At 47.2% G+C, this 25,242-nt stretch overlaps 2 protein-coding genes across 5 annotated transcripts in view; one reads left to right on the top strand and one right to left on the bottom strand.

Moving 5' to 3' along the window:
* Window positions 1-9,565, bottom strand: part of STYXL1 (serine/threonine/tyrosine interacting like 1) — a 20,906-nt gene extending 11,341 nt beyond the window's left edge. For 3 of the 4 annotated variants that reach the window (XM_019493425.2, XM_019493426.2, XM_019493427.2), the window contains exons 1-4: window positions 9,295-9,565; window positions 8,117-8,281; window positions 3,792-3,853; window positions 105-225 (exon numbers count right to left, since the gene is read on the bottom strand). In XM_019493425.2, coding sequence (XP_019348970.2) covers window positions 105-225; window positions 3,792-3,853; window positions 8,117-8,281; window positions 9,295-9,565 — 619 coding nt within the window. Of the gene's footprint in view, window positions 1-104; window positions 226-3,791; window positions 3,854-8,116; window positions 8,282-9,260 lie in introns of all 4 variants that reach the window. The other variant, XM_006274751.4, reaches the window with a different exon arrangement.
* Window positions 9,495-25,242, top strand: MDH2 (malate dehydrogenase 2). Its single transcript, XM_006274752.4, has 9 exons — window positions 9,495-9,581; window positions 15,117-15,285; window positions 16,524-16,607; window positions 17,864-17,973; window positions 19,376-19,501; window positions 20,150-20,227; window positions 21,504-21,603; window positions 22,950-23,101; window positions 24,931-25,242. Exons 1-9 carry the CDS (start codon window positions 9,528-9,530, stop codon window positions 25,060-25,062), a joined length of 1,005 nt encoding a protein of 334 aa, XP_006274814.1. The 5' UTR covers window positions 9,495-9,527; the 3' UTR covers window positions 25,063-25,242.

The raw sequence follows: 25,242 nt of genomic DNA, 5'->3' as shown, positions 1-25,242 counted from the left end.
ATGGGTATATCTGATCAGGGTAAATGAGGAATAAAAGTTATTCACATACCCGGACAATGGGTTTGATAAGGTTGTAAGTATCTGTCTCTAATCAGTAAACATACCTTCTTCATCCTCCTCATAATCATAATCTTCCAAGGAGCTGGTTTTGCCATCATACACAACACAATACTTAACGCACTCCAGCTCAGCTGATTCAGGTAGCAGGTATTCTCCTTTGGGACTCTGGTAAAACCAGAGAAAAATCCCATTACAAGAGTGCTTCCCCATTTTTATCATAGAAATAACTCTAGTAACTTCTTTCAAGTTATGACTGAAGAGTTATGGTTCTCTTCTGGCTATCAGGAAATCAAAGCAAAAAGGTTCACCCAGGCCAAACACCCCATTTGGTTAGTATAGTTAAGACAGGACAGCTTTTTTAGCCAACGGCAAACAAAGGAGTGATGTGACTATCATCACATCTAGAGCCTTTTTGACTCTTTGATTTGAGCAACTAGGCATGCAACTAATGGCATTCTTCAACTGCAAGGTGCACTGTGCAAAGTGCACAAGTCCCGTTATTGGGAATTGTGTGTCTAACTCCCTTAAGTGGTGTTGTAAGCCTCAACCCTGATAAAAAGTCAACACTTCAGAATTTTTCATAGGACTCCAAAAGTTAGAGATGAAAAAGGTCATCTTATCCTGTCAATATGGTAGATTCTTTAGTGCTTTGCCTTTATCTACTATTAAATAATTTAATGTGTATTAGGATAGTTCCCTACCTGTTTAGGCTAATGCAGTCTCACTCCAAAATGTCAAATCCTAGAATTACAGCCTGTGGGCGCATCCACACATGCAGGCACGTGCACTCGCAGGAACTCAAATAGGAGCAGCACAAATTTGTGCCAGAGATTTTTGCCTCAGTGCACATGCCCGGAAATGCACTCTGGTGTGGGGCAAGTTGTGTCACTTGGGGCAAAAAAACCCTGCCCAGCTCCTCCCAGATCTGCAGCCAAGGGGAACTAGAGTCTGCAGCCAACACCTATGTTGGCCCCAACAATATAAAAAGCTGCCCTGGCGAGCAGCTCGGGGAGCTTCTGAAACCCAGCCAGTTGGTATCTAGGGACACTAGCACCTTGTGCCAGCTGGACTGCTGAAGCAGCCCTAACTCAGAGTGGTCCCTGCACACTCTACAGCAGTCTGGCAGTGGGGGTTGCTGCCTGGCTGTGACCTGCTGCCACCTGTAACAGCATCCACCCTCTTGAACCTGCAGCCCCAAGGCTGCATGTCTGCCACACCTGGATGGGATGCCCCCGCTCTGCCATTTGGGCAGCTATCGCCCAGAAGATGTGTTCCTTGCAGTGGCCCACTTTGAACTGTCAAAGCATGTCCTCTTGGCCCCAAATGGCCAAGAGGTCAGCCACCTTGTCTGCCCTCCTGCTGAGTCCCCAGTGCTGGCCCTGGACAGGGTCCTTTGCCCAGGTCTCACCACTTATCTCACCAGCAGAGATTCTGTTGTTCCCTGTTTAAAAATTGCAAATTTTCTGATAAGAAACCCAAATTCTCTCATTAAAATACCCCAAATAGTGTTCTTTCGCTATTAAAATGAAACGTTACTATATAGAGAGAGATCAGTCAGGCAATGTTTTATTGATATATTTACAAGTTTAAAGCAATTTGGAAGCCTACCAGTGGCTCTATCATCATAATAAAATAAATTCTAAATATCTATATGCTTTGGCATTTACTTTGGGGGGTTTTTGTCAGAAAAATCAGAGCTGCCCCTACCCCTTTTGCTCATGGACTGCCCCCTCCCCTCCACAGGGCCCACAGCTCCCCCACACAAGGTCACAGCCTCCTCACAGGGTCCACACCCCCCACCACCTCGCCCACAGGACCCACAGCTCACCCTCACAATAGCAGCGGCTGTGGGGTGCTCAGGGCCTGCTGTGGCCAGAGCGTCCCCCCATGGCATGGCTGGCCCCAGCCACTTCAGAACCAGCACCTGTGCCGCTTGTTGTGGGTCTGGCCCAGTGTGGTGCAGTGCGGCATGGCACAGTGCGGCATGGCATGGCACAGGGCTGTGCGCCTTCAGGTAGCCCCGGGCCACTCGGGTTGTCACCCAGGGCCCGGCCTTGCTCAAAGAGACAGCATGTCATGCTGGGCCAGGTCCTGCCTCCATGGAACTGGCCCGGCCTGGTGGCACACAGGGCCCATAGAGGCAGGACCCGGCCCGGTGCGACATGTAGTCCCTGAGAGCAGGGCTGATCCCCGGGTGGTAGCCCAAGTGGCCTGGGGCTGCCTGAAGGTGCAAAGCCTAGCGCCACATCGAGCCAGGCCAGACCCACGACAGACAGCACAGGTGGCGTTGGCTCTGAGGCAGCCAGGGCCGTGCCACGCCATAGGGGAACTCTGGCCGCAGTGGGCTCTGAGCACCCCATGGCCGCTGCTGCTGTGGGTGTAAGCTGTAGGCCCTGCAGGGGACCCATCCTCCCTGACCAGCCCCCACTACTCCCACACAACCCCCCCACATCCACAACCCCACCCCTGCCCCCACAATCCCCTCCACCCCGAGTCCTAGTTACCAGGGACAGTGACCAGGTCATAGCCTTGTGCCACTCCTACTTGCCCCGCACATGAACACAGTGTGCTAGGGCAGCATGGGGTACCATATAGACACTCTGGCCTGATGCCAGAGCATCTCTGAAGGTCCAAGCACTGGCTTGCCTCAGGGCACAGTGGGGAACTGTGCTCTGTGCTGCTTTTCTCTGGGGGGATTTCCAGGTATCAAATTTTGAGTCCGTGCTGCAAATATGCAGTGTGGGGAATATCTTTTCATTCTCAGTGTGCCTCTTCCACTGTCTCAAACTGGTTTGAGACACTTCAAGAGGAACATGCACGCTCATCTGGATGTGCCCTGTGGGTGCGGCTACACATGCACTTTAATACACATTAGCCTATTTTAATGTGCATTAAAGCATTATTTAAAAACCTATGCTACATAGTTAATGTGCATTAAGCATCGTTAAAAACCATGCTCTTTAGTTAATGCACATTAAGACAGGCTAATGCACATTTTCCTAGTACCTCACAAAAAAGGGTGCCTACATATAAGCAGGGAGACTGCTTCGACACACTGTAATTCCAGCGCATCAGAGCAGATTCAATTAATTGAGTCTGCTGGGGTGTGGCAATTGCCACACTCCAGCAGCCTCCTGCGTTTTGGGTATCAACATCCCCCTCGTGCTTCAAAATGGCAGCGGGGGCACTTTACCTAAAGTTCATTCAATGAGTTTTAGATAAAGTGCGCCCGTCACCATTTTGAAGTATGGGGACGTTAATACACAAGATGCTCCAGGCACTTTAATTAGAGTGGCTCTCACAGCATCCTCCTCCCCTCCCCCACTCCTGGAGCATGTGTATAAACGCCCAGAGGTGCAAGATTTAATGCATATTAACTAAAGTGGTTTAATGCACATTAAGACACATCCTGTGACTCTTTCCTGAACCAGAGTATTCAGTCATTGGGTTTGATCTATGTCTGCTAAGATATGGGTGTGCAAAATGCCCTTCAGATAAGAAGTAGGAGTTGCTGCTCTAAAGAAATAGTCCCTCAGAGAAGCAGACACTGGGCTTGCATTGGTGCTTTCTACTGCAGAAAGGCAGTTTTAGCTTGCACTCAGGGCTCGCTGGGGTCATGTTGGTGGCATTGTCTTGGTGACACACAATTAGAATATTCCCTCCTAGCCAGAAAAACAGAGCATGGAAGACAGCATGCACAAATTATATATCTATTTGAAAACATGGCTTACTTGTTTAACTCTTCTCGCTGTAATCACATGGCTTTCATTGTACTCATGCTTTCTACGGGCATCTGACAACAACAAAGAACAGAATGTGAATGCCTTACAAAATTCCTGGTAGTGCTGAAGCAACATTGTAGGCATGATGGTCCAGGAATTATGCACCTCAGAACTAAAGAAGAGTGCCTTGCATTCAAAAGCTTGTCCAACTCTATTCTAACTACATGCAGCTGGTCTAATAAAGATATTACCCTAAGAAATTCTTGCTTCTCACATTATTGAGTTTGTGTACTACAGAATCTAGCTGCCAATGGTGTTCAGGCACTGACTTCAATGAAAGAAAGAAATGGCTTATTTAAATAGAGTGCAAAGAGCTCTACAAATTTCACAGTTAGATACCCATCACACGCCAAGTCAGTGGCCAATGCAGGTCTCCTGATTCCCAGTACATTTCCCTTTCCCCTAGATCCTGCTGTGTCTCACTTTTCACGGACAAACTTAGGGGAACAAATATTTCAGAGACACATGGAAAATGTGATCTTACTCTCAAAAGTAACTGAATATATGACTTCAAGAGCTTCCATGTTTAGTCTATCAGTTCACTTTCAGATCAAATCAGTTCAGAGGCAAAAAGCTATTTATTGGACTCTCAGCCTTGTGTACTCAACTTCAGAGCTGATAATTGAGCCACATTATGTCTCTCACATATCACCACCAATAAGAAAGATCCTGCATGACCAGAATGTAATGTTCTTGCAGTGAGGTTGAACAGAAATAATGCAGAGCAGGATTTGCCATAGAAGTTTGAACTTAGTAATGACACAAACACCAGACCAGAATCCACCTTTCTTTTAAGGCTGAAAAACAGAAAGGAAGTCTCATGGTATGGATCTGTATGGTGTGTAACTCATATGCAAGTGGGGTGGATCAAAGTGAAGTAGCAGCTAACATAAAACAGGGAAGCTCTCCTTCATCTTAAACTGTCTTACACCTTCTGCTAATTGCTTTTTCTGCCATATTTATCCACGTAGCGTGTAAGTTATGACACTCTCCACCAACTTCAAGACATAACATTCATATTTTTAATGACATAATCTCTGAATTTGGTACGGAAAGATTAAGTGGTTTGCATAAGAATACCGTGTCAGTTGCAACGGTCACAGCGGGAACTCGGCTTTTTCCTGAATTCCAGTCCGCAAGATCATTCTGCCTGTTCTGTCTTCATTGTAAATAAGGGTGTGTTTATTACACTAAGATAGTTATTCTGAGATAGTCATCTTGATGTGAAATGCTTGCAGAGATTGTACCTTATGTAATGGGGCCCAGCCCTGTCACTGTGGGGAGAAGCACGCCCAAAACAGACGCAGCTGTGCCACAGCCGCATGGGCTGGCTGGAAGTCCACGCAGGGGTGCAGTGGCAGTTGACAGTTCCAGCTGGGGAAATGTCCCCAGCTGCGGGCAGTCAGGAGCCCTACCACCCGGACAGGGTGCAGGGAGCTAAGAGCAGCCAGCAGCGGCTGCATGGGGCTGGCTGGGGTAGAAGCAGGCAAGCAGATTTTCCCTCACCTGGCAAGAGCTCTTCAGTGAGCCTGAACCCAGACCAGGGCTGCTGGGAGCACACTGGACTCCCCACCCAGAGCGAGCAGCAGGGACCATAAATAATGAGCATAGGTAAGTGCAACCTTTTGCATTGACCTTTTTATTGATTTAAGTTTCACATTTGTGGACCCTGGGCAGGGAGCCCAGGGGCCCTGGGGAAAGCCTGTGGTTCTGGTGGTGCACCCCAGCCAGCTGCCTGGGGAGGCCAGGGTCTGGATCAGTGGGTTGCCAGCAGACCCCCTGCAGCTAGAGTAAAAGGGGCCAGGGGGCCAGCAGCACGCCTAACCCAACACACCCAGCAGTGCCTCTCAGGGACTGTGGCTGCCTTGGCTGTTCACAGTTGGTGCTGTGACTTGAATTTGAACTGAGGTTGTTGTGAACAAGGGTCGGCTGGAGCCCAGTCTTGACTGCAACCATGGAGCAGGTGTTGTAGCTCCTGGTGCAGCAGCAGGTGGTAGCAGCCAAAGAGACCAAGCAGCAAAAGCCCACCTGGCTGGCCTAGTGCAGCTGCAGGTACAGCTGAGGGAGTCAACACCCCAGCCAAATATATGTCCAGCCTCCTCTTGAAGACCCCCAAGGTAGGAGAGAGCACCACCTCCCTTCGGAGTCCATTCCAGACCCTGGCCACCCTAACTGTAAAGTAGTGTCTCCTGATGTCCAGCCTGAACCTTCTCTCTAACAACTTGTGGCCGTTATTCCTAGTAACCCCTGGTGGTGCCCAAGGGAACAGAGCCTCACCCAATTTCTGCTGGTCCCCACCGGTGAGTTTGCAAACGGCCACCAGATCGCCTCTCAGCCTTCTCTTGTGGAGGCTGAATAGATTCAGGCCCTTTAGCCTCTCCTCGTAGGGCCTGCCCTGCTGCCCCCTGATCATGCGAGTGGTCCTCCTCTGGACCCCCTCAATGCTAGCCACATCCCTCTTGAAGTGCGGCACCCAGAACTGGACGCAGTACTCCAACTGTGGCCTGACCAACACCACATAGAGTGGAAGCATCCCTGGACCTGCTTGTCGTGCATCTGTAAATGCACGACAAGGTGCGATTAGCCTTGCTGACTGCTTCCTCGCATTGGCGGCTCATGTTCATCCTGGAGTCAGCAATGACTCCAAGATCCCTTTCTGCCACTGTTTTGACAAGAGGGGTGTTCCCCAGGCTACGGGTGTGTTGCTGGTTCCTTCTCCCTAGATGCAGTACCCTGCACTTGTCTGCACTGAATTCCATCCTATTCTCATCTGCCCACCTCTGTAACCTGTCTAGATCTAGCTAGATTCTGTCCCTCCCCTCCAGCATGCCCACCTCGCCCCACATCTTAGTGTCATCAGCGAATTTGGACAGTGAGCTTTCCATACCCACATCCAGACTGCTGATAAAGATGTTGAACAGTACAGGCCCCAGGACCAAGCCCTGGGGGACTCCACTGCACGCATCGTTCCAGCTCGAAAACAATCCGTCCACCACCACTCTCTGGGTGCGACCATCTAGCCAATTTGTCACCCATCTGACTATGTAGGCATCAGTGCTGCAGTCACTACAAGTGACTACCAGGGGAGCATGGAAGATCATCTGGGGAAAAGAACCAGCCCCCAGATAAGACCTTGCTCCAGTAGAATAGATGGAGTACACGTTTAGTGATGGGCTGCATCCATGGGAGATGGGGCACTCAAAAGAAGGCTTCTGCATTACAGTTGAGGTCTGCCTGGAAGGCTAGCGGGTGACTGCTTTGGTGGACACTGGCTCCATGTGGACAGTGGTCTGACAAGAGTTGGTGTGGGATGCAGATTGCTGCCAGGCAATGAGCTGGAGCTGGTCTGCCTCCATGGCAGGCCCCAGACCTACAAAAGATCCTAGGTACAGCTAACTGTGGAAGGGCACACCCACCAAGTACTAGCATGCCTAGCCAGGCACCTGGCTCACCCAGTGTTGTTAGGACAGGATCGGCCCAGCCTGTGGGATTTGTTGGGCACGCTCACTCAGCGGAAGGCACCCTGGTGTAAGACCAAGGTTGAGGGTTCCTAGGGGAATCTCAGCCAAACATGAGTTTTGGAAGCCTGACCCACATTTGGGAGACCAACGTGGACTGGCAACAGGAACTGGAGATGGGACAGTTCGTGGTAAAGCAGTTCCTGAAGATGGATTCAGACGGGTATATGAAGGAAGCATCACCCCAGTGGAGGAAGAGGTGGCACAACCTGATCTAGTACGAATGATACCCCAATTTGAGGTAAAGGGGCAGGGGGGAGGGTGTTGCACCCTACATGGAGTGGCAGCAACATTCCAGCACCTGATGGATAAGGTGTTGGCACCTCACTGGGGATATGCCACTGCATAGATCAACAATATGGTAGTGTACTTGGAGACCCGGAAAGAACACCCATGACATCTGATGGCAGTGTTAAAAAGACTACAAGCCACAGGTCTGATGGCCAACCCAAAGAAAGAGGCAACAAGACACCCAATATTAGGGTTTCTGAGGGGGGGGGGGAATACAACCGTTTTTGGATAAGGTGCAGGCCCTAAGGGATTATAACGTGCCATGAACAAAAAAACAAATGTGGTCCTTTCTCGGGCTGGCCAACTATTACTGCTGCCTAGTACCTTGACTTTCAGATGTATCCAGAAGCTGGATTTTGACCAAAGTAGAAAGTTTTACAGCCATCAAGTCACAGTCATTATAACACAAATTACCTTTTCAGTAAGTGAATATAAAACTATACATCTGCATTCTTGTTCACTTACCCAATAGGCAGAGATAGTTTGGCTCAGTTAACCTGGTGACGTTCATGGATTGGTTCAAGATATTGTAAAGTTCAGTGGGTTCACAAAGAACCAATCCTGCCATGTTGCTGGGTGGATATAATAATGAACAATCAAAATGCTCCAAGAAGGCGAGTCCTTGACAATCTAAATAATATTAAAAAATCACTTTTTTTTATATGTTATATTTCATCCATGAATGAAAACAATCACTTCGGACCCTGGCTTGTCCTTTGGGCCGTGTGGGATATTGAATCCATGAGGCAGTGGTTCTCAACCAGGGTGAAGATTATTTAAAGCGGGCTGCAGGAAGTACGAGGCGATAAACAAATACAGGCAGACTCCGGCTTCAGGAGTGAGGAGATAAGCAGAGGGAGGCAAGTTCATGCTCCCCCACTGCCTGCCCCTCTGTAAGGACATAAGTCCTGCAATTAATAAATTAGCTTTTGAAATGGGGTGCTGCTCAGTTCCCCAAAGTGACGCACAGCGGTGCCTCAAGTCTGAAAAGGTAGAGAACCACTGCCGCAAGGACTGCAGGGGCAGAGGCCTTAACAGAGAGAGAAGAGGCCAGAATTCATCCTGAAACACGCTGTGGAAGATGAAGATGGCCCGTCACGGTCAGAGCGTCTGAACCCGCCTGCGTGAGCCGGGCAGGAAACGACAGAGAAGGATCTGGCTGTCGGGAGTCTTCGGTTATATTTTCTCAAAATGGTTCTGGGGGGTAAATGCCCTCTGTGAAGGATCTCGCTACTCAGGGCTGCTCCTGGGTGGTGCCGAGGGCGGGTGCTCAGCAGGACAGGCCCAGGCGCCTTCCCCCGGTCGCTGGCACCTGCACTGCACCTGTACTGGTGCCTCTGACCTGCCGCCCCTGGGGCAGCGGTCGCCATGGCAACTCCCTCCTATGCCATCCTCAGCGCCGGTTGCTATGGCACCTAGCATCGGTTACCATAGCAACTGGACCAACAAGGGGCCTGGCACCTCTTTCCCCGGGGCGTCCACTGCCCTGGCCCCGCAGGAGGCGATCGCTGGCGGAAGGACCCTCCGAGGCTGGCCGGCCGGCCGGCCAGGCCCACCCCCACCCCCACCCACACCCACACCCCAAGCCCAGCCCCAGGCCCGAGCTCACCGCCCGGTTGCTACGGCACGCGCTCAGCGGTAACCTAGGCTGACGTCAGAGGGGAAGACAGGCCCTCTCTCCTGCAACTCTCGCGATGTCTGGGTGGGAGGTCTCTCGCAGCATCTCGCTCGGGGCCCGCCGTCGGGAGATCTCGCGTGGTTTGGCGGCAGGATTCTTGCGGCGCGCGGGGTGAAGTCTCGCGGTGCCGGCGCGGTCCGCCCTCTTGCTGTGGAGGTCGTTGGAGTCACCGCCGCTCCCGCCATCGCCGCTGCCGCCATGCTGTGCCGCCTCGCGCCCGCGCTCCGCCGCGGCATCGCCACCTCCGCGCAGGTACCGCCGAGCCGCCTGTGCCCCGGGCCGGGGGCGCTGCTCGGAGCCGGCGGCTGCTTCTGCCTGGCCCCGGCCTTCCGGGCCGGGGGTCCGAGGCCGCAGCTCCTCTCCGGCCCCTTCCCGAGGGTCTGCTCCTGGGCGGGGCGGGCGGGGCAGAGCTGCACCGGGCCCTTCCGTTACTCGACGCAGCAAATCGGTGCGGCCGCTGTGAGCCCGGGTCCCGGGGCAAGCGCCTGCCCCGCTGGTAGGAAGCCTGGTGGGCCCCTTCCTCAGCAGATGTCGTGGCCTTATTTCCAGCTTGTCGCAGGGAGCTGTTTGCCTGTTACAGGTGGGCAGAGCCACTTCCGTGCTGGGTTTGAAAGAAAGGAGATTTAGGCTCCCGGTGCCTCTTACTGTGGTGATTCTTACTGGGAGTCGGAGATTTCATCTCTCTTGCTGACTTGAAAGCCCCAATAAGCCCTTCAGGCTGTGTGACTGGATGATGGATGTCCGTACCTGGTGGTAGGGCCATAGGAAAGCGGGGCTGGAAGGGGCTCCATGAGAGCACCTAGCCCAGCCCTCTGCTCAGGGCAGGATCATCCCTGACTAAACCATCCCAGACAAGTGTCTGTCAAACCTGCTTGCGAAAACTTCCAGGGATGAAGATTGCACGACTTCTCTTGGGCTTGACCCCCTGCGTTGTCAGAAACTTCCTTCCCGTCTCCACCCTAGACGCCCCGCTGTAGCCTGAGTCTGTGGCTCCTCGTTCTGTCGCCTGTGGCCAGAGAGATTAGTCTCTCTCCATCCTCTCTCTCTTTGTGCTTCAAATATTTGATGATTGTTATCCAATTTTTTCTCGGTCTTCTCTTCAGACTGAATAAGCCTAGTTTTTGTCAGCCTTTCCTCTTAAGCCTTGCTTCCCAGGTAAAGGGGCAGTGGTTCTGATGTTGCAGGGCAAGTGAGGTCTGGCAACAAAGCTTTCCCTTGTGCACACACTTGCTTTTTATTGGTATATCCAGGCAGGCTCTGAGAGAGCTTCTGGGCAACATGCTTAATACAAGGAGAGGTCTTGTCTTCTGAGGGTTCTCCACTCGCATCTGGTTTCTGGATGGACTGAACGATGCCTGCAGGTGGAATCGTGGCAGTTTGGTGATTCAATGAAGGCTTGGTATGCAGTTAATTCAGTGCCTTGTTTGGGGAAACATTAGGATAATCTCAAATGAGTTCTTCAAAACATCTAGGAATTTTGAGATCCTTGCAGTTGGGAAAGAGCCTGCAAAAAGCTCATGAGGTAAGGCCTCAAACTTGGTCTGGGAGGAATAAGAATAAGAATAGAGGCTCTGGAATGGGCTCCCAAGTGAGGTGGTGCTCTCTCCTACCTTGGGAGTCTTCAAGAGGAGGCTGGACAGATATTTGGCTGGGGTGATATGACTGTGGCACCCATTCTCGCTCGGGGCAGAGGGTCAAACCTCATGATCTGTTTAGGTCCCTTCCGAGCCTAAGCACTAAGAATTTAGCCTCTTGATTCATTCAGGGTGAAATACAGGCAGTCCTCGAGTTACAACGTTTCAAGTTGCAACCTTTCACACTTACAACATTTATAAATTGACACCTTTTTCCAACTTTATGATGTCAGTTTCAACTTTACAATGCTTGAGCTAATGCAATGCCATACCAGCAAACAAGTTCGCTGTGTCACTCATCTCCCTGGAGAACATCTGTCCAAATTTCCTTGGACACTTTCTTTAAGAAAGCAGATAACACTCCAGAAAAACCTGCAGCCAAGATTCCTGAGAAGACTCCAGCCGAGAACCCTTCAAAAAGTCCGGGGAAAGTCACCTCAAAGAAGTCCTTCCAAGTCCATATGATTTCTATTTTCAATATAAATACATTAATGTAGCTATATTGCTCACCTATAATTAATCGAGTATAACATTCTAGGGTATTTTTGGTGAAAACAGGATATTGGTTCAGGAACCAATCCCCCATTTATAACATTGTTTCTTATGAGAACATTGGTTCCGAAATGCAACGTTTTGACTTAAGGCATGATTTTCAGGAACCAATTGTTGCAAGTCGGAGGACTGCTTGTATGGGTATTATAAGCATTTGGTTCCAAAAGGTTCTGGGTTAAAGCTAGGCATGAGGAAATTCCTCTGGCACAGAATAAGAGAAAAGTAAGGCTGAAAGGGACTTCCTGAGGTCCTAAACCTACCCACTAAATCAGTGGTTCTCAACCTTTTTAGATTGAAGGAACCTTTCTTTCAGCTCAAGGCACCTCTTGGAAAATGCCAGCTCTCTTTTCCCCTCATTTTTTGACTACAGAAAAATACTTGAGCAATTCTGTTGCAAAGAACTGAAAGACCACAACAGGACAGAATATTTTTAACACCATGTATCCCTCTTTGAAATCTCTGGTTTTATCTTGTGAATCAGGTTTGCACACCTAAACTATCTGATTTAAGTGTCTGTCTAGCCTGTGCTTGGAATCTCCGTACCTGGACATTTCCAGAGCTTTGCTAGGTAACCTGTTCCAATGTTTGACCACGCTTCTAGGGAAGGTTAGGTTGGATATCCAGAAGAAATTTCTCCTGCTGGAATTTGAAACCATTGCTTCTAGTACTGTGCCCTGTGGCCGCACACAGAATAATTTAATCTCCATCCTCTTTATGATCACCCTTCAGGTATTTGACGAATGTTATCAAATTCGTTCTCAGTGTTCTCTTCTCCAGACTAAGTAAGCCTGGTTATTTCGGCCTTCTTAAGTCTTGCTTCCCAGGTAAAGGGGGCAGTGGTCCTGATGTTGCAAGGCAAGTGAAGTCTGGCAACAAAATGAATTTTTCCTGGTTATCACTTCAGCTATATTTAAACTAGTTCCTAAAATGCCAGTGGAGAAATGAAAGAAACCCAACTTTAGCTGCTCAGTACTATGTCACAAAAATATATAAAGACTTCATAAGCAATAATTATTGATGAGTATTCAGCCTCTCCAGTTGAAGTAGGTGGTTTTTAAAATTGTGAACAGTAGTTAGGGACGATGGCAAAAGTGAGAACAAGACTGCATTCTGCGAAGTGGAAGTCTCCACTTCCATATTGAGTGGTAGCAGTGAGCTTAATGCCTCCAGGATCTATTTAAGGATCTGCATGTAGTTTTATGCCCTCTTTTTTTAAAATTAATTCTTAATTGGCAATTATTTGACTGCTGTTTAAGAGCATCCTTTTGTGTATCAGTGAAGTGCTTGCTAAAGGTCCAGAGTCAACTGGGTAATGGTGAGTTATAGTCCTCCAAGAACAGCAAGGCAGTTCAGGGTTCTTTCTTCACTGCCTTGCCAGTGTGCAGTCAACAGGACTTTTATCATCAGATGATAACTTTGCTACCATCCCAGAATCTCATCTGGTAGTCTGTTTCAGAGGCTTTATCAATTTACCAGAGCATGTCATTTTACCAGTGTCCTGCAAAGCTTGAGCTCTCTGCCATAGATGGGCAGTTCCTGTACACTGCATGTAGTTATTCTGTCCCAATTGCAAACTTTGTTATTGTAGAACTAAGATGTCATTTAAAATTGGCTCAACTTGTGGCATACAAAGTTACCTTTTATTTCTTGACATTAGAACACAGCTAGGCATTTCATTTGTTCTAGCTCCTCTGTCTGATCTTATTCGGAGGCTGTTCTCCAGAAGTGGTAGGAAAGCATGATACTCACTCTGTTTATGTAACTTTTAAAAAAAATTCCTACTAACATGCCAGACACTAAGATAGGCTTTAGCATCTAAAACTGGAAAATCTGCAAAGACAGTAAGTTTATAATAAGCAGAAATAAATCCAGAGCAGAGTTCTGGGTGGTACTTGTTTTGGAGAGACAGATCCAGTTTGAGGACAGATAATCAGTTGGGTATCTTCCTTTGCCTGAAAGGATCTGTAGGATCCTTTAAGTGTTGTTCCTGTATTTTAAACTAGTATTTTTCTTAAACTGGAAATACCTTGATGTCTTGTAGCCTGCTCCCTTGTCTTGGGGTAGGATCAAATATACGTGAAATATCCCTAATGTGAAATATATATATGAAGTTGAACACAATGTTTCATTGGCATACAAAAAACTAGAACTCTTAGTTCCAAAATGATACCTTGGTTCCAAAATGTTTCACTGATATATTTACAGCTTTAAAGCAGTTTGGAAGCCTACTAGTACCTCAATCACTATAGTAAAATAAATTCTAAATATCTATAAATGTTGATGTTTGTTTTTTGGGGTTTTTTAGCATGGAAAATCAGCTCTTCCCACCCCCCTTCACTCACGGGGACACAGATCCAGGTGCGGGTGTTCCTCTTCCCCCCCCCCTCAGCCCCATTGATTCTCGCTCCCTACCCATCACCTACCCCTGCCAGAGGGGGACTACAGGGCCAGGACCCAAGTCTGCAGCCCCCTGCAGCATACCTTGAGCCCCAGCTGCTGCCCACAAGAGGTGGCAACCTGGCTTCAGGTGTGTGGAGCCTGACTTCCACTCCCCCATGGGCAGCTCCGGCCCATGGGGAGGGGAGGTATGCGGGCTGACCACTGTGGGCTTGGGCTCCTTGCCCTGCTGTCCTCCCCAGGGCCTCTGCAGCCCAATGGACTGGACTGGACTGGACTTGGTGCAGCAGGGCAGAGCAGGGCCAGGTGGGGAAACTAGTTGCCACTGCCATGGAGATGTGCCCCCTGCCTGCCTGGCAGCAGTGGGGGTGATGGTGCAGGGTTGTACCCACTGCTGCTGCAGTGGGCAAGGGGGCACCTTGCCATGGCAATGCAGGTATTGCAGCAGCAGCAACACTGAGCTTCCCTGCTTGGTCCTGCTCTGCCCTGCCCACTGGGATGCAGAGGCCCTGGGGCAGGACAGCAGGGCGGGGAACCCGAGCTCTACAGCGGCCAGCCTTCCTTCCCCACCCCAGATCTGGGGGGCATGTGCCCTCCCAAGAGTGTGCTCAGCAGTGGGGAGCCAGTCCTCTCTGCCCCCTGGATGAGCCGCATGGCCCCATCCCACTTCCTAGCCAGGCCCTGCAGCCGTGCAGTCCAGCCCCAAGCCCCACGCGCTGCTCAGGCTGGGCAGCAGCCCCAGCCCTGCCCAATTCCCTCCCTCCTTTGCTATGGGGGCCTCAATTACCACACACACACCCCCTGCCCCCCCCACTCACCTGCTGCGAGCTGTTCTCCAGGTTGCCTGGAGGCCATGTGCATGTGCACGTGTAAATGCACGTAGCGCCCCCTGCCTAACTGCAGCCTCTTGCATGCTGGGACTCTGCCAGCCTGCAAGGGGAAACCTGTATTAACCTGTATTTTTCTCCTTTAAAGGAGAAAATCAGGGTTTTACCAGGTTTTGCCATCACAAATGAAAAACCCAGTTCCCTGGTCATGAACATGACAGGGTGAGGGGGAAATAAGTTTAGTTTTGCATCCAGCTGTGCATGCAATTGCATATTGATTTTGTAACTGAAGGAGATTAAAGCTGGTGATTTAATGGAGCCACTGTTCAAGGATGGCTAAAAATCTTTAAAGCATAATCCTCTTTCTGTTTCCACAGAACAGTGCCAAAGTGGCAGTACTTGGAGCTTCTGGAGGGATTGGCCAGCCACTTTCCCTTCTACTGAAGAATAGCCCCTTGGTGCGTGACCTCAACCTATATGATATTGCTCACACTCCTGGTGTTGCAGCTGACCTCAGCCACATTGAGACTAGACCCAATGTCAGAGGTACTGTAAGTTTTATTGTAAATTATAGAGATGTGTTCAGAAAGGTTTTACATGTCCTATGTAGGATACATACCACTATTCATATGAAGTAGGGCACTACTTGTTCTTCATGATAGACTACTCTTTGGCTATGCATATCTCACTGAAAATTGTTGTCTAATGCTCTAATGCAGGGGTGCTCAGCCTCCAGCCTGTGGGCCAGATCTGGCCTGTGATGCCATGTCCTCGGGCCTGTGGGGCTCCCCACAGGTCCAGAAACTTGGCGGCGGGGGAGTGATAGGACTGTTCTTCTGCTACCATATCTCCAGACCTGCAAAGAACCCTGGGCTGTGCACACCGGATCTGGTGGCCAGTCTCAGCTCACAGGGCTGGATGGTGGCAACAATTGGGCCCAGGGCCCAATCGCTCTGTAAAGGGCTGGAATGGGGTGGCATTAGGCCCTTGGGACCCAATCCTGGCATGTTAGGGGGCAGTGCCAGGACCCCAGGGCCCAATCCTGGCATGCAGGGTAGGGAGAAGGAGGTACCAGGGCTTGATTAGGCCCACAGATGGGCTCCACACCACTCATCAGGCCTGTGGGGCCAAAACATTGAGCATCACTTCTCTACTGTGAATGCTCACTTTGGTCACAAAGGTTGATTCGATAAAAATTGAAAAGCTTGACCATAGCTCTTTGCTATCAGTGTATTATGAACCTTGATAAACTCAACATCATATGAAGAGTAGTTAATAGAATAACTCTTTAAAACTGCCTGCATGGATTCATGCTCTGATTACATCTCTAAAGGGCATTAATAATAGAAAATTCTCAGTGAAACTTTAGAATTCCTTTAAGATATACTTACTTTTCTAGCGTGCATTTTATTTATAGGGACTTAAAATAAAAAGAAAGAAAGGGTTATTGATTACTTATGTAGGAGGTATAACTTGCGTTGATTCATAGGCCGTAATTGCAAACTATTTCTTTTCAGGACAGAGCTACTTAGGGGGCTGTAGGAGGGAGTTAAACCTACCATTCTTGTTTCAAAAGGGTGAAATTAATATTAGTCAAGAATTCCATCCAGGGTATGTAATTTGCTATTTGTTTGGCCTTTCATAATTGGTTACTATTAGATTAAGGCTAAATTTAAAGTCAGGATTAAGGTCCATTAATATAGTATCCTACTTTAGATCATATTTGGACAGCTGCTTAATAATAAGTTGTAAAAAGAGTAAAACCTGTAGCGACTTAATTGCAGGCTTCCTGGGACCTGAGCAGTTGCCAGACTGTCTGAAGGGCTGTGAAATTGCAGTTATTCCTGCAGGAGTCCCTAGGAAACCAGGTATGGGCTTCTTTTTTTATTAAGAATTATTATTTAAATTTAGCATTTGGATTATTGTGAATAAGGCATCAAAACACACAATTTCTCTGTTTAAATCTTGAATACCCTCAGCACATGGCTTTGTGCTTAAGACACTGAACAGACTTGGGTGATCTGGCTTCTATAACTGGTTGTAATACCATCCCTGTCTGATACTAGATGCATTAATTAATCCTTGTCTGAGTTCCTCTTCTCTGATGGATATAATTTCCTGCCTTGCAGGGGTGTATTTAAGGAAGCTACCACAATGAGGGGCCTGGGCTAGATTTAGGTTTATCATTTAAAAAACAAACCTGCATATGCTTTGTGCATAAAGTGGGACTTATGGTTGTTTCAGGAGCAACATTTCATTTCTATCCTGCTGGTAATTGGAACAAGGGACAAATCATGGGGAGTATTAAAAAAAACAAATAAACAAAAAAACCTCAATAATGTAGTACTGACACTTTTATAGCTCCTTCTCTAAGGATCTTTTAGCTGTACAAATACTTACAAAGGTTTATAACACCCCTGTGATTTACAATATGACCCTTACAAATAAGTAAAAATTGCTTGCTTTTTCCATAAGGTCATATAAAGAGTCTATAGTCAAGTAGGAAATAAAACCCAGAGCCCCGGACTCTAAATCTTATTGTAAACCTAATCAAAGAACATACTTAGGAGCGTGGAAGAGGGATGTTTCACACTGGTACAAGTATCAGCCTGTTTCATAGCTGGCAGGTGGTAATAAACAGACACTGCAGAGATGCAGGCCATTTGAGTACCTGAATAGATAAATGAGGTAAAACATTACATAGTAGGGGCAAATACTTGCTCCTTTCAGTGCTATTTGAGCATATTTCAGTCCCCAAATGGTATTTGTCCAGATGGATGTAGTACTAATACATTTAGGCTGTCTGGACTTCCCCGGGTTATGACTGGAGGACCTTGCTTTCTCAGCAAGGTAATTAAGCCCTTTTTACTAGTGTGAAGCTTAACCCTTTCATAATCAAGGTTACTGTTAATGGAGCAACCTGGACCTTACCATTGATGGTCATGACTTGGCTCCTCTCAAATGAAGATGATTATCTGTCAAGAAATAAAAAGCAAGAAGCCTGGAGTTAAAAATCAATATGCTACTTCCTCCAGACAGTAGATTGCTTTTGATTGGGTCATCTGCTTGGTAATTGACAGACCTTGGCTAATAACTGGTAAAAGATAATTATTTTGACTTTCAGGTATGACCCGTGATGACCTGTTCAATACCAATGCCAGCATTGTTGCTAATTTGACGGCTGCCTGTGCAAAACACTGTCCAGAAGCCATCATCTGTATTATTTCTAATCCAGTGAGTATGAATATCCTGGAGACCCTGAACATATAGTGTAAAACAGTGTTTCTCAACCCGTGGTACACAGGAAAGGGGGTATGCAGGTGCCATGTTTGAGTTTGGTCCGTCCCCCCCGCTCGGCAGGTTGCACTTTGCCTGTTCGAGCCGTAAGTTCTGGCCGCTGCTGCATCTAATGTGTTGGGGCTTTCACTCCCCAGCGTCAGTGTGCCAGGGGACAGGGAGGGGGCCCCCCGCGCAAGCTGCCTTGCCCTGGGCCATTGTCTGTGAGGAAAAAGTGGGACTCAGCTTGCGGCAGCAAAACCGGAAATACCACAGTGGAACTTCTGGTTTTGCTTTTGCCACATCAGTCAGCAGGTGGTATGGAAGGTACCAAAGGTTGTGAACCAGTGGTGTAAAACAAGGCTGGGGGGTGCTAAGAATTAAACTGATTAATAATCCAAGAATAGGCATATACTAGGATAATTTTATATTAGCAGGCTTGTAGTGATAAAAGGTAGACTGGCTTCTAGAACTAGACTACCAAACCTGTGTTTAAAATCTTTGTACTTCTGTGCACATAAGCTAGTAAAGAGGAATGCTGAACAAATGTCACTTGATACCTCTACAACAGGGGTGGGCAAAATATGGCCCACGGGGCCCTTAAACAAATTTAGAAAATTTTTAAATGCATCTGTCCTTGGTTCCTGTCAAAGATGACAGGAATCAAGGGCAGTAGGACCTAGGGGAAGCCCTGGAGGGCTCCTTCAACAGCAGGGCTCACCTGGCCCTGCCCCCTCAGGCGGAAGCCCCAGGAGGGTCTTCTGGCCTGGGACCAGGTGGCTACCCCAGCATGGGAAGCTTGGGTAAGGAGGGAGGAAGGGCAGGGGACGAGCTGGTGCAGAGCATGGGGAAAAGTGACCCCACCCTGTGCCCAGAGCTCCCTGCTGCAGCCTCTTGCAGCCCATGTGGGGCTGTCCTGAGCAACTCCAGCTCCTGGTTGACCCTTCCACCCACTCTGCCTGGCACATTGAGCAGCCACCTGTGGATGGTTGAATGGAAGGCAGCCCTGCCAGAAAATTGCGTGCTCGCCAGAGCCAGGGGGGTGTTGTTGGTGGGTGTGGACTTCCTTGGGTGGAATTGGGTGGGGCTTTGTCCCACGTGGTATGCTGCAGGGACACCCGTGGGCCGAATGCCGTCAGTTGGCAGACCAACCTGCGGGTCATATTTTTGCTCGCCCCGGTATAATGCTTCAGCAGCCTGAGTTCTCTTATTGTTTTGAAGTCGTTCATTAGATTTGACTTGTCAAATGGGTGGTCTGCAGTTTCTCAGAAGGTTATGTACCAGTCTGTTCCACTGCATTGTTGGTGATTTTTAATTAACCCAGGGTGTTAATACATGCCTACTTATTGCTTTCTTACAGGTAAATTCTACTATCCCAATAACTTCTGAAATCTTTAAAAAGCATGGAGTCTATAATCCCAACAAAATTTTTGGTGTTACCACGCTGGATATTGTGAGAGCGAATACTTTTGTGGCTGAACTAAAGGTCAGTGGCAGTCTTTCCTTTTTTTAGATGTCTCCCATTCTATATCTTTATCACTTACATTAGAAGTGGTCTCTTTAAATCAAGAGCGGACAGAACCAAGTGGCTTCAGACTTTCTCTGATATCCACTTCCAAGGAACACCTTAGTGTTTCCAGAGTCTGGATGAGGATTGAGTTTCCATCTGGCAAAATGCAGTTCTACTTGAGATGTTGACCTTTTCATGTTTATTCCCTAAGAGTCTGAACTACCTAGCAGCTGTGGCATTTTCATCCACTCTAGTTCTGAAGTCTGTAGTTGTAGAGGACTGAACCAAATTCTCCCAGGCCTTGCCAAGCTATGTTCAGAGAAGAAAATATTGTTTGGAAAATGAAACTGCTTGATCTGCAAACCCCCAGTTTGTATTCATTCTGTACAGTACAGAATGACTGTAAGCTCATTGCGATAAGTACAGAACTTCACGATGTGGCTTTGATTCACCTTCCAGAATCTAACTATACTTCACATCTGAAAATCTGTTCTATGTAGTGTTAAGTGTTCCAAGTGTCTGAGGTAAAAAAAAAAAAGAAGAAAAGGTCACGGTGCATTTAAAATGTTATTATGCCCTTTGTTTAGATGCTTGTAAAACTTCTAAAGTTATGAACCTTTGCAGAGTTTAGATCCAGCTCGAGTGAATGTTCCAGTTATTGGTGGTCATGCAGGGAAGACCATCATCCCTCTGATCTCTCAGGTACATTTTCCAGTAATTATACAGGGGAGGGCAGTGTTGTTTTGTTTCCTGTCCTCGTTCAATATTGCACTAGCATTAATTGCTGATGTTCATGATCTTTGAAGTACCAAGGTGCAATGGAAGGATTCTCTTTGCAATTACTTATACAAGCTTGCTCATAAGGGAGCGCGTTGAAAGTGTGCAGAACGAGTTTCTAATTGTACAAATTTAAACAAAGTCCTCTAGGAGTTTTTAAAGCATCATACATTTACATGCTACACTTCAGAGGCCTATTTTCTTCTCCTCTAAAGAACTTTACTGTCAGATAAACAAAGTATGGTGTGCATCCTTGAGGAAAAGAGCTGGGAACAGTCATTAAGACTTGAATTTCCATGGCTGTTCTATTATATGAATCGGGCCACTGTTTTCATCACCTTAGGAATTGTTGTATTACCTCTGATTCATGGGGAAAATAAAGTACAGAGGTGAAGTGAATTGCCTAATGGATGTATGGGGAAATCTCATGGCAGAACTGAGATGCAGACTTGTATCTGACTACTTGTCCTGTGCCTAGACCAGTTGGCTATGAGCAATGGAAAAGAAGTATCCTAAATGCTGGCTATTTCCTGCTTAGGAGTCAGTGTCAGTACTAAAACAGACATAAGGGGATAGTGAGGTGTGAGGAAAGGAGATAAAAAAAGAGATTAGAGCTACTAAAGGAGGGGGACCTCAGGCAAAATAGGAACTAGTGAGGGGAAGATGTTCCCAGGATGACAGGAGCAGCTTGCTTTGGTAGTGTAGCTAACAGCAGTGTTGACAGCTGGTTGCAGTCTAACTGAATGAGCTGGTCCTGGATAAATTCAGTATAATAGACAGAGCATGTATTTTAAGGGGGCAAAATCCTTTTATATACTGATTGTAGAGGCATAAGCCAAGCTTCATGTATGCCATTATGGAGTTACAGTAACAATTACTGTATAACCAATGGTCTAGTTCTAGCTTTGTCCTAAAGTTGCAGTTTACCTTGAGCAAATTGTATGGCTTGGTTCAGTTTTTGCTGTAGTTTAATCAGGCCTTCCCCACTGACCGGGGCTTATAGTTTGCCTGTCTCCCCATTTGTAAAATGTCTCTTTACTGTCATGGGCATAAGACGATTTGTTTGTGAAGCACATTGATCTTCCTGATGAAAGCTTGCTCTTGAAATACAAAAGTGAATGAGCTCGAATGTCTTGTCTTTAAATCTTTACAGTGAAGGTAAAGATTGATACTCAGGACAGTAACTGATCTTCCCTTTCAGTGCACCCCAAAAGCGGAGTTTCCTCAAAATCAGCTGGAAACACTTATAGGAAGAATTCAGGAGGCTGGCACTGAAGTTGTCAAAGCGAAAGCAGGAGCAGGTTGGTTCTGGACAGTGGCTTTTAAATCTTAGCTCTATTGCATCAGTTCTGAATACAAGCAGCTTTCTTACAGGTGTGGATAGACTGAACCTAGTAATGGACTGTGGTGAATCGGTGCACGTTACAGCTTTCTGCAGTGTTGGTTAGTGTTAGGAGTGTATGAAGCAGGACATGATTCGGATTCGGCCTGATTTGGGGGACAGCGATTCAATTAATTGATTTGGAACACTGTCCCAATTTTGATTCAGCTGAATCTGAAGATGCGATTCTGATTCAGAGATTCGGCCATAGACACAGCTTTATACAGGCTTCTTTTTCTACATACCTTGTTACCAGGCGAGGCTCGTGAACACAGATGGTGGGGTGGATAAAGCATCCCACAGGAGCACGGGGGGGTTCCCCCACATGCTCAGCAGCAACCCTGAAAGTGGATCAGAAGTGCTTCTGGTCCACTTCTGGGTCCACCGCCAAGCATGCTGGGGGACACCCCCCCCCCCCCCCCCCCCTCCATGCTCCTGTGGGACGCTCCATCCACCCCACCATCTGTGTTCACAAGCCACCTGGTACCTTGAGGTATGTAGAAAAAACATAAAGTTGTTTCTCCGAATTGTCGAATCTCTCAACTGATTTTGGAGGGTTCTGATTCGATTCCGAGATATTAAAGGGTCTCCTGATTCTATTTGGATTTGGAGATGCAGCCGCTGAGTCAGGCCGCATCTCCACCAAATCAAATCGGCGACCGAAGCTTTGCACAGCCCTAGTTAGAACTACCAGTAGCCAAGACTTGTGTACCTTGGTGAAAAGTAATACTATAAGAATTATTTTCTTCCATAAGAATTAAAAGTAACTCACCGCATAAGAGTAATATAACAGTCAGTGGTTAATTTATATATAGTCAAACACATCTGTTAACTGGATGACACTGGCCAAAAGCTACTGCTTAAGTTAAAGGTAATTTGTGCTGTTTCTCTTGGACTTCATTCAGTGCTTATGGATTGACCTGTTAAATATGAACAGTAAAGTACAGTTTCAGTTGTTCTTTACTGCTTTTTTTCTTTTAATCTTGCTTGTGTTCCAACACAAAAGGAAGAAAGTGCTATAGCAAGCAAAAGGAAAAAATCTGGAAATTTTCACAGGAAGGAAGATGCATGTATTCAAATCTTTTGGTTACGTTGGCTTTAGAGCTTACAGCAGCCATGTAATTAAAAGTCTGGCAGGCGGTTCAAATGGCTGATAGCAGATTCTGTCCTGTTGTAGTACTGATCTCTTACATGGGTCAGAAGTTTAAATTGCAGGTGCCCCTGTCTAAGATCTGATGTCTACGTTCTGGTCTTTTAATTGTACAGGATCTGCTACCTTGTCTATGGCGTATGCTGGTGCTCGGTTTGTCTTCTCCATCTTGGATGCAGTGAATGGCAAGGAGGGGGTTATTGAATGTTCCTTTGTTAGATCTGAAGAGACAGAGTGTCCATACTTCTCCACACCTCTGCTGCTTGGGGTAGGTATTTTGGATGGTGGCACATACTGAGCCCAGCATTCTGTGAGAGTACACTGAATTTTAATCTTGCAGTACTTCAAGTACATCTTGTCTGGCCCATACCATCATTGTTCTAAATCACTAGTGCTCCATCTCCATTCTGTAAGGCCATTTTATCTGCCTTGTGGGGCTTCCCATGGTCCTGGAAATTTGGCTGTGGGAGAACAGTGGTAGCATTAATTGGTGCAGGTTCCCAAGCTTATACTGTTTCTCTGCCACCAAATTTGTAGACCATGGAGAGCCCATGGCTGGATGAAGCAGTGCCTTGCATCAGGTTGCATGGGCAAGTGGGGTTGCTTTGCATGCAGAGCCAGCATGCAGGCTAGCCCAGCTTGCCAGGTCATAACCATGGGTCGAACCTACCACACAGCCAGCCTGTGGTGCTGGAAGATTGAGCACCGGTGTTCTAAACCAGGGTTGCTTAACCCCAGGCTGACAAAGCCACGTAATCCATCTTGTGTGTTTCCCCACGATTTTGGAAGTTTGGTGGCAGGAGATCAGTCGCAGTGTTAATTACCACCACTCTCTTGCTGTCAAATTTCTAAGCCCCGTGTAACTAGATCAGCCCCAGTTGGGCTGGCCCCAGGAAGAAAGATCCAACCGTGCAGGCTGAAAAGGTCAGGCACCACTGTTCTGAACAGGCATAGAGTACTTGGTTCAGGCTGTCAATTCCTTTCTGAATTCTTAGAGGTGTGTGTAACCAGAACTTTCCCAGTTTTAAGAATTATGGAGCACTTAGCCCCTTCCTGCCTCCCTGCCTGCCCGCACCGGTCCCCAGCTCAGTATCTTTCAAGTTTCTTACTTCAAAGCTAAATGAGGTGTCGACTATTTTGTAACTTATTTATTCAGGCAAGCACAAATGTTATGTCTCAGTTAGTTGCTGCTTTGCATACTTCATTTGAGCTAACTACATTTGAGATTTTTAGAAACTGTTTATGAAGGTTTTTTCAAAGAATAGGAAGCATTTGGGTCATCTTAACTTGATTAACTGCCAACAAATCATCTGCTAATAATTGATGGTTTTTATGTGGAAGTCCTATTGAGGATTTCAAGGTTTACTGGCTTCTATAAACTACAGTCAATGTAGACCCTAGGTGCTTTGTCCACAATGTGAGGTTATCCTGTGGCATTAAGCAATAATTTGGTAACTAAGAATAGACTGTAATAAAGACTCTTTAAATGTGACAGTTGAAAATACTGTGGTCCTGGAGGGGGGCTCCCCTCTGCTCTCATCCTTTGCCCGAATCCTCTTTAAGCTAAGAAAAGTGAAGTGTGGTAGGTGATCAGGTGCAGGATGTTTGGTTCATGGACTCTGACATAAAAAGGATTGCTTTTAGCAACACATCTACATCGCGGAAAGCTGATGATGGGTGTTAGCAAGTGAGTCATTTTCTGTGGAGTAAGCTTCAAATTCTCTGAAATGGTTGGACTTTAAAGATGGCAGCTGCAGCAATCAAAAGGGGAAGCAATGGAAGCCTAAAGAAAGAGCAGTGCTCAACTTAACTATCCTGAGGAGGAGTTGGTTCTAGAATAGAGAGAATGCACTTCTCCATGACCCCATCATGGCCCAGGAGTGAAAAATCCAGATGGATATTGAAATATAGTTCCCATTTTTAACACCCTCTTGGTGGGAGGCTCTTAGATGAGACTTCCACGGGGTTTGAAATTTGCAGTTTGGGACCAAGGGTGGCATTTTTAGTGTTTTAAAGACAGTTTGTTGGAGCTCTTAAAATAGTTCTGTCCCTTTTTAATTTAGTGAATGTATAACCTGAAAATCGCTTTTCCTTCAGAAAAATGGAATTGAGAAGAATCTGGGCATTGGAAAGATCACTCCTTTTGAAGAAAAGATGGTAGCTGAGGCCATTTCTGAGCTGAAAGCTTCTATCAAGAAAGGAGAAGAGTTTGTGAAGAACATGAAGTGATGAGTTGATAGGGAAGAGAAATTGAGGTTTCCTTAATTTATTAAGGCATCATGTCACTTTAAAAGACTTCAGCTGCAAAGCCCAAACCTTGATCGAAGTCACTGTATTAGCATATTCTTTCGATCTGTTGATTTGGAATGTTAATCATCAATAAAACAACCTCGTATTTTTTTCATGGTA

The sequence above is a fragment of the Alligator mississippiensis genome, chromosome 14, assembly GCF_030867095.1.
Source record: "Alligator mississippiensis isolate rAllMis1 chromosome 14, rAllMis1, whole genome shotgun sequence".
In the NCBI taxonomy this organism is placed as follows: Eukaryota; Metazoa; Chordata; order Crocodylia; family Alligatoridae; genus Alligator; species Alligator mississippiensis.
Note: the sequence above shows the minus strand (reverse complement) of the source record. Positions and strands in the feature narration are given on the sequence as shown.

Excerpts from the sequence above, each read along its gene's own strand:
- MDH2 (XM_006274752.4), top strand. The coding sequence starts at position 9,528 with ATGCTGTGCCGCCTCGCGCCCGCGCTCCGCCGCGGCATCGCCACCTCC. Across the intron at positions 15,286-16,523 it reads GACTAGACCCAATGTCAGAG|GCTTCCTGGGACCTGAGCAG; the intron begins GTACTGTAAGTT and ends ACTTAATTGCAG. Across the intron at positions 16,608-17,863 it reads AGGAGTCCCTAGGAAACCAG|GTATGACCCGTGATGACCTG; the intron begins GTATGGGCTTCT and ends TTTGACTTTCAG.